Here is a 12,632-nt window from a genome sequence, read left to right as displayed (position 1 = left end):
CTGAAAGAGAAATTGAATCACATGTTGCTTAAATTGTTTACCATAGACAGTGATCTATTTTTTAATTTCCCTAGATCTGTTATATTCGCAATCTCCAAATTAAATAAATCTATTAGCTACTAAGAGGAATTGTAATCAACCCTTTGAAAGATGACTTTTTAACTTAAGACTCTCCTATCCAAGGGGACAGGCTTATGTGCCAAAGTCTTGACTTATTCTTTTTTTTTTCTTTTAAGCTCAAAGACATGAAGTCACTGGGAGTCACCTCCAGTATGATTTGGCTGTTAGCTAGTTTTTTGCAAACTTGGGGGTCCAAACTCCCCAAATCTCAAGTCTGACTTACATTTCATTGTGACTCCTATACCATATGCCTCTGGGAAAATCACATGTTCTTATGAAAGTGCTAAAAATATGTATCCTCGGGCCAGGAAACAGAGACTAAGACAATGAATGAAAAAGGAAAGCCTCCGTTTGGTCTCCTAATTTTGCTTGCTCCTAAGTTTTAAAAAGAACAAAAAATAAAATCACTGTGCTGATATTTACTTAAAGCAGAGTTTGGTGAGTTTTATGGTAGTCTTGTGGTGTGACAGGTATCTAGCCCTGCCTGGGCCTGGTCCAGCAGCCAGCTCTGTGCTGTGCAGCCGGTCATTTTTCCTGGACTCTGTCTGCACCTCTGCAAAGTGGAATTGTTGGACCAGGTCAGTTCTAGACTCCTTCCAGCTCTGAAATGTGACTCAGCTCTGCCCCAGCTCTTCCTCTGTGTTAGATTCTGGGCAGAAACAACAGGATCTTTCCTCATCTTGGGCCCCTAGGGCAAAGAGGACCTTTCTTCTGCTGTCATTGTTGACAGTTAGAGTCACACAAGAGCTTCAGGATGCAAGTGGCCTGAACGTGATGGCTGAACTTGGGGCTAGGGCTTTAGACATGTTGAAAGGCTCCTGCCTCTACTCCCAGGTACCCAATGTGGTATTCTTTGTTTCTTGAATTGCCTGTTGTCCCCCTTATTTCTTAAGGTCTGAGAGAGGAGGGGCCGTGCTTTCCTCCCCTGATCTGTCCCTGGTGCCAGGCACAATGCTGAGCACAGATTAGACACCAAATGAATGCTTCCTGGCTGGATGAAGGATGGATGGTGGCCGGATGGAAGGAAGACAGTCAGGTGGATGGAGAATTGCCTCCGTGGCTCTAGAACCAGTTCATTTTTGAGATCGGACAGAATTTGTGCCAGTTTAGCTAGAGGGTTCATTTGTCCTTTATATTCTTATTCGTTGTGAGTAGAATTTTCAAGGGACTTCTGATTGACTTGTTTTTTCTGTGTCCTGGGGTATTATCTCTTTAAAAAAAGAGAGAAAAAAAGGCCAGAACAGAGCTGTTCACCTGGATGTGATTATGCATCCGACAGAACTGATAGGGGCCTGCAGGGATATGATACACTTGTCACTGACCAAAGAGACTCAGTCATCTGGCTCAGTCTTTCCCCGGATAAGTAACTTTCAGATGTGTCCTGTGGTCCTTGGCAAACTGTCAGGAAGTCAAGTGTAGAGCTGATTGATGGATTTGCCTTCCTTTTTAAATCTCTGAAGACTTTCCCAAACACACACACACACACACACACACACACACACACACACACACACCCTCAAACCCTCAGGAACTTGGCTTCGTCCTCTGGGAGAGTCTGCGCAGTTGGAATGCCTGCCTGTATCTTGGCATCACCTCTGTGCTGGGATGTGTGTTTGCCATTTACATCCTTCACTCATGAGGACCATGATGAAATGTGAAACTGGCTGGGACCCAGTTCCCGTTCACCCAGTCTGCACTGAGTAGGCACCAGCTGTGTGCAGAGCAGTGGCTCACAGGAGGCAGGGTGTGTGAGCCCTGTGGCAAAGCCCCTCTCTCTTTTAGTCTTAGAGTATGCCCTGAGATGAACAGTTACAGCTTCAAGGAGGGAAATCGCACTCGAATTCCTCGTCAGGGTTAGTGTTCCCACCCTCCTGCTTTCTCCTGATGCCTTGGAAGGAAACCATCTAGTACCAGCTCCAGGCTCCTGGGCTGCTAGACCAGTTCTCGGCTCCTCCCAGCTCTGAAACGTGGTTTGGCTCTGCCCCAGCTCTTTCTCTTTGTTAGATCCGGGGCAGAAATGGCAAGGCCTTTCGCCATCTTGGGCCCCCAGTTCAGAGAGAACTTCATCTATTATTACTAGAACCATCTACTATATAGAACATATATTGGAAAACTATATAGGAAAACCATTTTCAGAACCACCTATAATTTCCCACCTAAATAACTGCTATTTGTGTTTTGGTGTATTTTCTCACAGACTGCGTTCTCCGTGGGCCCTTAAAATGCCACAGAGCTGTGCACCATGAGCAAAGTTAAATACTGTGAAACTGGGGGCCCAGATGCTGGTGAAGGTTTTCTTTTTTGTTCCCCTTGGAAAGGGGGCTCAGGGGTGGGGACACTCAGTGTTGCATGGATTGCCTGGACTTCCAGACAGAGGTTTTTGGGCTGGAGGTGGGGTGTGACTGTGGCAGGGGTGGGCATCCAACCTTCTCTCTTTGGAGTCCTGTTTGCCCACAAAGGCTGACAGCTTGGCCTCTCCTGCTGCTTAAGAGGAAGGCGTCAGGGCCAGCTTTGGCCTCTGGCACCCAGGGCCACTTCGTGGGAGCCTGAATCCCACCCCTGCTCACTTGGAGTGTTTTCTGTTTCCAGGGGAGGCCAGTGCTTCCACTATGTGGGATAACAATGCCTGGACGTTCTTTTACGACAACAGCACAGACGGCGAGCCACCGTTTCTGACCCAGGACTTCATCCATGCCTTTCAGCCGAATGCCAAACTGATTGTCATGCTCAGGGACCCTGTGGAAAGGTGAGCAGTTTCTGTGTGTTGTATTTGGGGTGAGAAGAAGAAGCACTTTTGAAGAAAGGTGTTCTCCTATCATCACAATTAAGATTTTGTCTCCTTTAGAAAAAATTGAATAGGCCAGGTGCAGTGGCTCACGCCTGTAATCCCAGCACTTTGGGAGGCCAGGGTGGGTGGATCACCTGAGGTCAGGAGTTCAAGACCAGCCTGGCCAACATGGTGAAACCCTGTCTCTACTAAAAATACAAAAATTACCAGGCGTGGTGGCACACTCCTGTAATCCCAGCACTTTGGGAGGCCAGGGTGGGTGGATCACCTGAGGTCAGGAGTTCAAGACCAGCCTGGCCAACATGGTGAAACCCTGTCTCTACTAAAAATACAAAAATTACCAGGCGTGGTGGCACACTCCTGTAGTCCCAGCTACTCGGGAGGCTGAGACAGGAGAATCGCTTGAATCCAGGAGGTGGCGGCTGCAGTGGCCCAAGATGGCGCAACTGCACTCCAGCCTGGGCCACAGAGCAAGACTCCATCTCAAAATAAATAAATAAAAACAAATAAAAATCAATGGAACTTGCAGTGTTACTGCTGTTTCTTACGTAAGTGTTATTCTTGGGGCTGTCGTCACTGAGTTGACACACATTGCAGATTGTTTTCTTAACCATTCTGATCCTGGTCTGCGTGTCTTCAGCCCCAGCAGGCCTGACCAGGGACACAGGACGGTTCCTTGGTGCTGTCAAGGCTCGGGAAGCACCCTTAGAATCAGGGGCGTCGGCTTCGCCACGTGGTTTAACTCCTAGAATTCTGTGTCTCTCGACGTGGTTGATGCCTTTATCCTTGTCTGCATTGAATGTACAGTTTCCAGCTTTCCTTGAGAGACCAAAAGGAAGAACAATGATGAGTAGAGCAGCTTTGCTTTAAGATCAAGGGTTGCCCAGGGTGGGTGAGGCCAGGGTAGTGGGATATTGAACAGCCACTGTGGGGCGGCCCAGCTGCCACTGAGCGCTGCTTGCATCATTGTTGCCTGTGTGAATACAGAATCTCAGGGCTGCCAGGACCTTAAAATTATTTAGTCCAATGCTCCCTCCAGTACCACCACATCAGAGCAGAGGGGCCCCAGTCTAATCCGAGGCGCTCTGAGTCAGGGAATTCTCCACGCAAGATGGCCAGTGTAGCTTAGGACAGCTGCGTTCCTATTTTGAGACCAGGTCTGTTCTGGGGGAACATGCACTCATTGGTCCTGTTTCTTCTCCATACAGTCAGACAGACCAAGTCTAATCCTTCCAAAACAGGAGAGGCTGGCGATATTTAAAGACGGGGACCACAGCCCTTTGCGTCGTATTTTCCTTTGGGCCAACTGTATCTTCTGATGGATTGAATTATGACCCGCAAAAAGATATGCCGAAGTTGTCTCCCCCAGTGTATGACTGTGGCCTTATTTGGAAATAGGACCTTTGCAGATGCACTCAGGTTAAAATGAGGCCATACTGGATCAGGGTAGACCCTCAGCCACCCTAAGACACAGGGAGCATGCCTCATGACGAGGCTGGAGTGATGCTGCCACCAGCCAAGGGGTGCCAAGGAGTGCCAGCAGACACCAGAAGCCGGGAGAGGTGTGGAACAGATTCTCCCCCGGCACCCCAGAGGAGCCCCCGCTGCCCACACCTGGGTTTCAGACTCCAGCTTCCAGGACACTGGGGGAAGAGTCCTGTCATTGTGCACCACCAGTTCATGGTGATTTGTCCTGGCAGCCCCAGGACACTGACCTGTGGGATCCCTTCCTCAGGTGGCATACCTTCCTGGCCCCACGTATTTGCCAATGATAACAATAAGGCGTGTTTGTTGTGGAAATTTTAGAACATATATTGGAAAACTGTTTTCAAACTATAATTTCTCACCTAGATAACTACTATTTATGTTTTGGTGTATTTTCTTCCAGACTTTTTCTATGCAAATAGGTGTGTGTGTGTGTGTGTGTGTGTGTATACACATGGGTGTGACGGTACAGTCTTATGTCCTGCTTCTTTCACTTTTCATTCTTGCCCCCAAAAAGCATGCTTTAAAGTCTGCCCTGGTCACACTTCTGAGCTGATGTCCCTCTTGTGGAGTCTGCATGGCTCCCGCCGCTCTGAGTATGACCTGGTTAGGGAGAGGCTGGATCCGCCCTCCTCAGCCCCGGCGCCTGAGCCTGAGCTCTTGGTGGCTGTCCAGGTGCCATGCCTTCTGGCAGGTGCCAGGTGTGGTTTCGCTCCCTACCCTCTGCATCTCCCAGCCCAGGACTTCGTCCACTCTGTTCCGAGGCAGCCACTGACTTGCTGTCGCTTGCCATGTCCCGTCCCACCTGCTGGTTCCCGTGTTTTGGAGGCAGAAATTGGCCTTGCTGAGCGGGCTGGTCTCCCTCTGTTCAGCAGGGCTGACACACACTAGCGGAGCTCTCATGGTGACATAACTGTCACCTGGCACTGACCCCTCGCCGTCCCTGGAGGTGTTTTCACAGCTGCTCTGCCTCCCTCCCCTCCACGACCCCCAGCTGAAGGGCGCAAGTGCTCGGTGTGCTCATCAAATGGTTTCCTGTCGCTGCTCCTTAGTTCCTCATTCTGAGGAAGGTCAGACCACGCCTTAACCTCAGGGGCTGAGAGTGCACACAGCAGCCTTGTGTGCTCTCTGGGCACAGAGAGGTGGGGGCCCATCTGTCAGGACTGGGTTTGGTGTGTGTGGGCCCTTCTCTGGGGCCTGGGAGACTGGAACTCCTGGTGGGAATGTGGGCGTGGCTGTGGTTGGTTGCAGTAGTGCAGAGTAGGAGGCCGGGGGAGTGGGCTCCTGAGTGGGGAGATCCAGAAGGAATTGACCTGGAGAAAACTGATGCCAGACTGGATTTTGAAGGATGAGTAAGAGTTTGCTGTGTAAACAAGGAAGGAAGGTGGGTTAAGATGAAGAAACCTTCCAGGCAGAGAGAAGGACAACTGCAAAGGAAAAGACCACATGTCCTCCTGTTTGGGGTGGAGCCAGGGTCCAGTGGAACCAGGGTCCCTGTTAGGGGGTAGAGCCAGGGTCCCTGTTAGGGGTGGAGCCAGGGTCCCTGTTAGGGGGTGGAGCCAGGGTCCCTGTTAGGGGTGGAGCCAGTGTCCTTGTTAGGGGTGGAGCCAGGGTCCCTGAATGTGTTTCTTTTTTCCTGGGTTCTGGTCCCACCTCTGAGGACACAAACACCACAAAGGTGAGCGTTGGAACAGAAGACAGCAGCACCGTGCAGGTCAAGCGGCTCAGCCAGGAGCAAGACCTGCCAAACTCTTCTCTCATACCCTAGCCCGAGTCTGCCAGCTAGAAGGAGGCTCACAGTTCACAGTGTGGTCCCCCCAAGTAGCCACCATGTTTTCTTCTTTTAATAACAAATACTCCATTTATCCTAGGAATTGAACGTGAAAGCTTCTTGCCTCCCTGGCCCTCAGCCTAACAGAAATAGTTGGTCGATTCAAACACATATTCAACCCCTGCCACAGGCTGGGTGCTGTGCTGGGCACGGAACATACGTGCCCTGGTGAACAACAGTGGCCACCCAGTGCCTACCCCCTGGGAGCTGGTGCTTTATCAGAGAAGTGGGCGGCGGCTTCGTCGTGGCGCACGTCCTGGTGCTGAGGAGAAGGGCAAGATGCCGGGGCAGCAGCATGTGTTAGGACGCTGACCCAGGCCTTGCATTGCCTGCTGTATGAGTTATGTACTGCTAGGGAACAAGTTCGCCAAAACTTAGCAGCTTCAAATGGTTTCTGGGATCAGGAACCTGGGTGCAGCTTTACTGGGTCCTCTACTTCGGGTCTCTCTCAAGGCTATGATCCAGCTGTCACCAGGCTGGGGCTCTTCCATATGCTTGACTACAGAAGGACCTGCTCCCAACTGGACATGGTTGTGGGTGGAATTTAGCTCCTCAAGAGCTGTTGGAATGAGGGCTTCAGATCTTCGCTGGCTTTTGGCAAGAGGCTACCCTCAGTACCTCGCCAAAGGGCCTCTCCAGTATGGCTGCAGGCTTTATCCAAGCCAGCAAGCTAGAGCGTCTGCTAGCAGATTAGAAGTCACGATTGTTTCTAACCTAGTCATGGGTGTGAAATCCCATCATCATTGCCATATTCTGTTGGTTAGAAGCAAGTCGTGAGGTCTAGCCACACTCAATGTGAAGAGACTACAAGGTGTGAATATCGAGAACCGGGGATCACTGAGGACCATCCTAGGAGTCAGCCACCTCCCGTTCTGTACCTGATCCTCAGGAAACTGGGGCTCGGGCTTTGCAGCCAGGAGAGTAGCTTCCAGCTTGATCCCAGCTCTAGTAGCAGAGGAATTGTGTTTATGTGCATATTTTCTGTGTAAGTTACTGACATAGCAGCTATTTCATTTCTTCTTAAACATTTATAAAAATAAGTAACAATAGGAATTTCTTCTTTTTCGAAGGCTGGCGCATTTCCCATCTCGGCCAGAAAGGATGATAAATGCTGCGTGTTTAGGTCACTCTTGAAGAAACAAACACTCTGAGCCCAAGTTCCATTAGCATAACAGGATCCTGGCCATTAGCCCTATTCTGTGGCCTTGCACTTCTGAACGCAGGAGATGTTGTGGGTCGCTGGGTGCAAGTTGGATTGGTCCCAAGTTGTTCTTTTCCTTCTATAAATTGACTTGGAGAGGGGAAATACTACTTTTATTTTTAGTTTTAGGTTCACATTCAACCTTTACTTCTATAATTGATCCAAAGTAGAGGGTTTGAAAATGTTGGAATTTTAAGCAAAGTCAAATCACTTTTAAATTTCCAGAGAAAGATTCAAGTGGCAAGTTGTTTTTTTTTTTTTTCCTGGAGGAGAACAGAGGAATACTGGAAAGACGTGGACGGGATGGTTCATATGGCCAAAGAAGCCAGCCAAGAATTCATGTTCCAGTTTTCTCTCTGTAAGAGATCATGACAATTTAAAACTAGCTTCATGCATTCCTATGCTAAATTGGCCCAGTTAATTAAAAAGAAGCCACCAGTTGCAAGCAGAATTTGTCTTTATTTAATCCCATTCGTAAGTGGTAAAGGCTATTCTTCTCAAATGCATCTCACATTAGCCTCCTGCCTCTTCATTTGTGAGACAGTTGATAGAGTTTGTCTCTTACTTCAGAGGCAGTTATAGCCCCCATTAAATGTGAAAAATGCGTGGAAGGTGCTGGCCCCTCCAACCTAGTTGCATTCCTCATTTATTCAAGGGACATTTGGAGTGGGGTCATGCACCATCTGTTAAGGATTTTACAGTGTCTCTATTTTGGGTTTAATTCTGTGTGTAGTCTTAATGCAATGCCCAGAAACGACCCACCAGAGGAATGGTTCGTTTTCCCGTTTTATGGCGACGAGTCCAAAGGGCAGGAGAACTTAGCTCAGTGAAGAGTTCGGACTCGGTTTTGACCCAAACGCCTGGAGTCTTGGAACCTGGTTAATTCTTTTCTTCATCGGCTTCTATAAACTGAGTTTTTAAACACCCCTTGGACTGGCCAAATGATTCAGTTATGACGATAAACTAGGAAAGGAAGCAGGCTTTTAATGAAATGGATTCTGTTATAGGCAGTCACTCATGGGGACACAGAGGAATAGCGGGGCTGAACATTTGGACAGGAATCCTGGTTGCATCAGTTTCACTCTGTCTGCAGAGCGTGTGAGGAGGCGTGAGGGTGGTGCACAGCTTTCACCCGCTGAGTGGGAGGTGTACCGGGGTCTTGGTGGCAGGGACACAGGCATTGGAACCCCAGCTCTGTCACTTACTGCTCTGTAAACTGGGACAAGAAACTTAACCTCTCTGTGCCTCATTTTCTCATCGGTAAAATGGGGGAAGGTAGTCCTACCTCCGGGGTAGTGAGAGTTCAGTGACTTAATATATGTAGTGATGTGTTTAAACAGGGCTTGACAAATGGAAAATATGTAATCATCAGCTATTATTATTAGGTATCAGTAATAGCTCACAATAATAACAATAAACTGATCACTCATTCCCCAGATAGAGTTGCAAAGCACGTAACCAAGTTTTGGTCAACAGTGGACCCCATGTATGATGGTGGCCCCGTAATGTTACAATCCCGTGTCTTCACTGTGCCTTTTCTATGTTTCAATACATAAATTCTAACTCTTATGTTACAACTGCCTACAGGATTCCTGCTGTACAGGCTGATAGCATAGGAGCAGTAGGCTGTACTTCGCCGCCTAGGTGTGTAGGGGGCTGTGCCATCTGGGTTTGTGTGAGCACTCTATGATGTTCACATAATGACGTCGCCTAATGATGCATTTCTCAGAACATATATGTCACTGCTGTTTAGTGATGCCTGGCTGTATTTATTGAATACCCTTGATGTGCTAGATGCAAGCCGTACATACGAGAGGAAAATCCGTCCCGTTTGCTCTCAGGGAGCCTCTGTCTACACCTCATTCACCTACTTCCACATCAGAGGGAGCAAGATGCCCACCCTAGGGCAAGAGCCAGCACACACAGGAGGGAGCTGAGCTGGATTCATGCCTTTGAACCGCAGCAGAACTTTGACTTGAGAATCTCTCTTGCTATTCAGGCAGCACCAAAAGCCCTTCTCCAAACAACTGAACTTCCCCCAGCCCCTAGAAGCACTGATTGAAAGCCGTGGATATGTTCTCAGTCAGAAGAGAGCCTGGCATTGGGAATGTCATGCGATGTTTTCTCTAGAACAGATTTGCACAAGGATTAAAACGCAGGCTGTTCCTAGCACTGAGGAATTCATTATTGATTTAAACCATCTCAAAGGGAAATTAGGAGAACGCCTCTGTGCAGAAGAGACGGAATGAGGAGAAAGCCATGGGGGTGTAGAGGTTGCAGCAACAGCCACAGATCGATTTCTCTTTCTCATTCCTCCCTCCAGCTCTCTTTCCTTTTCTCTAAGATTTTGGAAGATTAAGAATTACAAGGGTCCTTGCGAGGACTGCTGTAGTGCAGTGTCTTTATTGAAGCTGCCTATTGATTCCTGGTGGGTTCAGGCACTTTGCTTCCCAGAAGCTGCCTGTTGACACACCTTGATATGGGCCCTGGAAGTGGTGAGAGGTCACTTTAATAGGACTGAGCTATTGAGCCACCCGAGGTCAATGGGGCTAGCCTTGACCACAGAGAGGGGAGGGAGAGCTGGCAGCGCCCAGGCCAGAAGGACAGCTCAGGTCTTTGTGAAGGAGTTCTCTGAAGACTGTTCAGAAGGGACTGCCTGGTGAGGCGCCACATCTTGTTATTGGTGGGAGAGAAACCACCAAGCTGAAAACTCCCAAGTGTTGAACAATGTTTATGTTTTGGGGAAATGTTTGCGAAGTTCTTGGCAGTCCTGTGTATTCCCACACGATTGTTTGGAAAGGACAGTTCCGAGCAGGAGGCACACCCTAGGGAAAAAGAGCCCCGTTGTGTCTGTATCTATAGAGAGCCTAAGGTGAGATGTTGCCCGCTGGGCCGGGATCAGGGAGGGCACTTAGAAACGACCCTGGGGCTGCCAGAGTTTTGGGACCTGTCTTGCCCAGAGTTCTGGGCTGCTTAGTGAGGTTGACGCTGTTGAAGGAGGAGGTCACACATGTCACATACTGGACCCCCCGGTGTGCAGTGGCCATTCCCCTGCAGTGAGGGGCCCACACCTGGGTAATCCTTGGTTACAAGGGCAATCCTCAGTGCACCCCAGATTTCTTGCCTGTAGAAACATCTGCCATCAGGATCACTGGTGAATCACGAGAAGGTGCTCCGTAAACCACACCAGGCTCGGAGATGTCAGGGATGCTTGGTGTCGTCTCTGAGAAGTGCTGTCTCCCAGTCTGTGAACAGTTACCGGGGCCCTGTGATTGGATGCTCTGGAAGGAACAAAGAGGGGCTGGGAAGCCCACTTGTACACAAGGAACCTAGGGCCTGGTAGGAAATAGAATGGCCCCGATAAACAGGACACCTGTCATTCGTGTGGGCGTTTTTAGGACCAAACATGGATGTTCTTAACTGGCAGAAAATGAGCCTCCCCAGTATCACCCCCGTGTTCAGTCTAAGGTGACCGTAGACAGTCCCTCCAGATCAGCTGGCCTGGCCAGTCCTGTCTCATCGAGCCTCCTGATGAGACAGTCACAGTTCGTGATTCGGTGGAACAAAAGGGCTCCGTCACAGCTACATTAAATGGCCTTTTTTTCCTGGTAGGAAAAATATATATAATCGTTATTGATGGCACCATATCACAGGCTGGGAATTATTGATCAGTGATTTCAATTCAGATTCCAGCAAATGGAGAATAACGAGGCCAGGTGCTCTGGCTGCCTTTCATTACGACCCTCACGTGGCCACAGGACTGCAATATGTTGTTGAGAGTGAATTGGAGGACATGAGCGTGTCCCCATCTCGGGTCCTCCTGCCTGAGGAAATGTGACCGTTCCCATAACTGTCGTTGAGGAACCAGCAGGGGGTGTTTGAGGAATACAGGAGGTGGAGCCAGTGCCACTGGGGTGAGCCAGCCCAGGGATGGTCACCTGCTCCCTGCCGCCTGCAACTGCAGCACCAGCTTGGGATCTTTTCTCAAAAGTGGCCCTCTGAGAAGTCCCATGCATGGAGCAGTAACTGGAGGAAATGTCACAGCTCAAGGCCACCGAGCACCTGCCCTTGTCTGAACTGAAGCTGAGATTGAAACTTGTGCATTTGGGTGCCTTTTGAGCTGGGTGATCTTAGTGACTTCTGACATGAGTCCCTTTGGGAACTGCTGTGTTAGAACCAGCTGTCATTTATCAGGGTGATGAAGACACCTTGGGACTGGGGAGTGGTGTGTTCACACAGCTGTGTGGTGTATACTAAAAACTGGCGACTTGTTCACGTTAAATGGGTGAATGCTACGGTATGTGGATCATTTCTCAGTATAAAAATGATATGAACAAAATTACTACAAAAGGAGGAGGAACCCACCGTGGAGAGAGGTTTTCCCAAACTAGTGGCATTGGAGCCGGGACCTGCGGAGTTCTCCACGTAGAGGGCAGGCCAATGAACAACCACATCATCACTTAGGAACTGGATCTGTTAAACTCTAATGAGCTATTGCGTTCACCAAGGAAAATTAGCTTTTCCAAGAGGTACAAGATCCCGCAGTGTGTTCCGGCTTCATGATAGATGCCTGAATTCCCTTTTGCTGTTGCTGTCACTTTTCTAGATGCCCAGTGTGATGTTCCATAAACACATTTGCTGTTCCCGACAGTGGCATTGGAGTTCCTCACGTTTATCCTAAGTGTTTGTTTGCCGCTCTATTACATTTGTAATTGTTTATCAGTCTCCTGTGACTTACTAAGCAGTTCTGGAGTAGAATTGACGTTTTCTTCCAAATCACTGTGTACCCAAAATAATAAAAACATCTAAACAAACAAAACCCGAAAACTATCAGTGCAGACAGCCAGCACCCACTCTAGTCAGCCATGGATTTGTCTCCTTGCCTAAGCTCAGAGGGCAGGGGCCACATCCTGCTGGGTGAGGGGCTTTGGGGTCAGGCAGGCCTGGGTTGCTTTGGGTCCCTGTCCTGCCCTGGAGCTTCCTGGGCTGCGTGACCATGGGCAAACTCCTTAACCTCTCTAGTGTCAGCCTTCTCCTCCATAAAATGCAGTGGCCTGTATCTCATTGTGGGGCTCTGAAGATAGAAGCAGAGCATGCCTGCAGCACCCTGCACAGGGCCTGGTGGTGGTGGCCCTCCCTACCCACCAGCATCCGCATCAGGAGTGGAAACTGAGAACATTGCAGGTGCTAAATCCGGAAAGCAATCA

At 49.2% G+C, this 12,632-nt stretch overlaps 1 protein-coding gene across 4 annotated transcripts in view; it reads left to right on the top strand.

Moving 5' to 3' along the window:
• The window catches only part of CHST15 (carbohydrate sulfotransferase 15), an 84,284-nt gene that overhangs the window by 52,634 nt on the left and 19,018 nt on the right, over positions 1-12,632 (top strand). For all 4 annotated transcript variants that reach the window (XM_007964330.3, XM_007964332.3, XM_073019435.1 and 1 more), the window contains exon 5: positions 2,710-2,866. In XM_007964330.3, coding sequence (XP_007962521.1) covers positions 2,710-2,866 — 157 coding nt within the window. The remainder of the gene's footprint in view (positions 1-2,709; positions 2,867-12,632) is intronic.

The sequence above is a fragment of the Chlorocebus sabaeus genome, chromosome 9, assembly GCF_047675955.1.
Source record: "Chlorocebus sabaeus isolate Y175 chromosome 9, mChlSab1.0.hap1, whole genome shotgun sequence".
NCBI classification, from domain to species: Eukaryota; Metazoa; Chordata; class Mammalia; order Primates; family Cercopithecidae; genus Chlorocebus; species Chlorocebus sabaeus.
The sequence above is the reverse complement of the archived record's forward strand: the minus strand, read 5'-3'. Positions and strand labels throughout refer to the sequence as shown.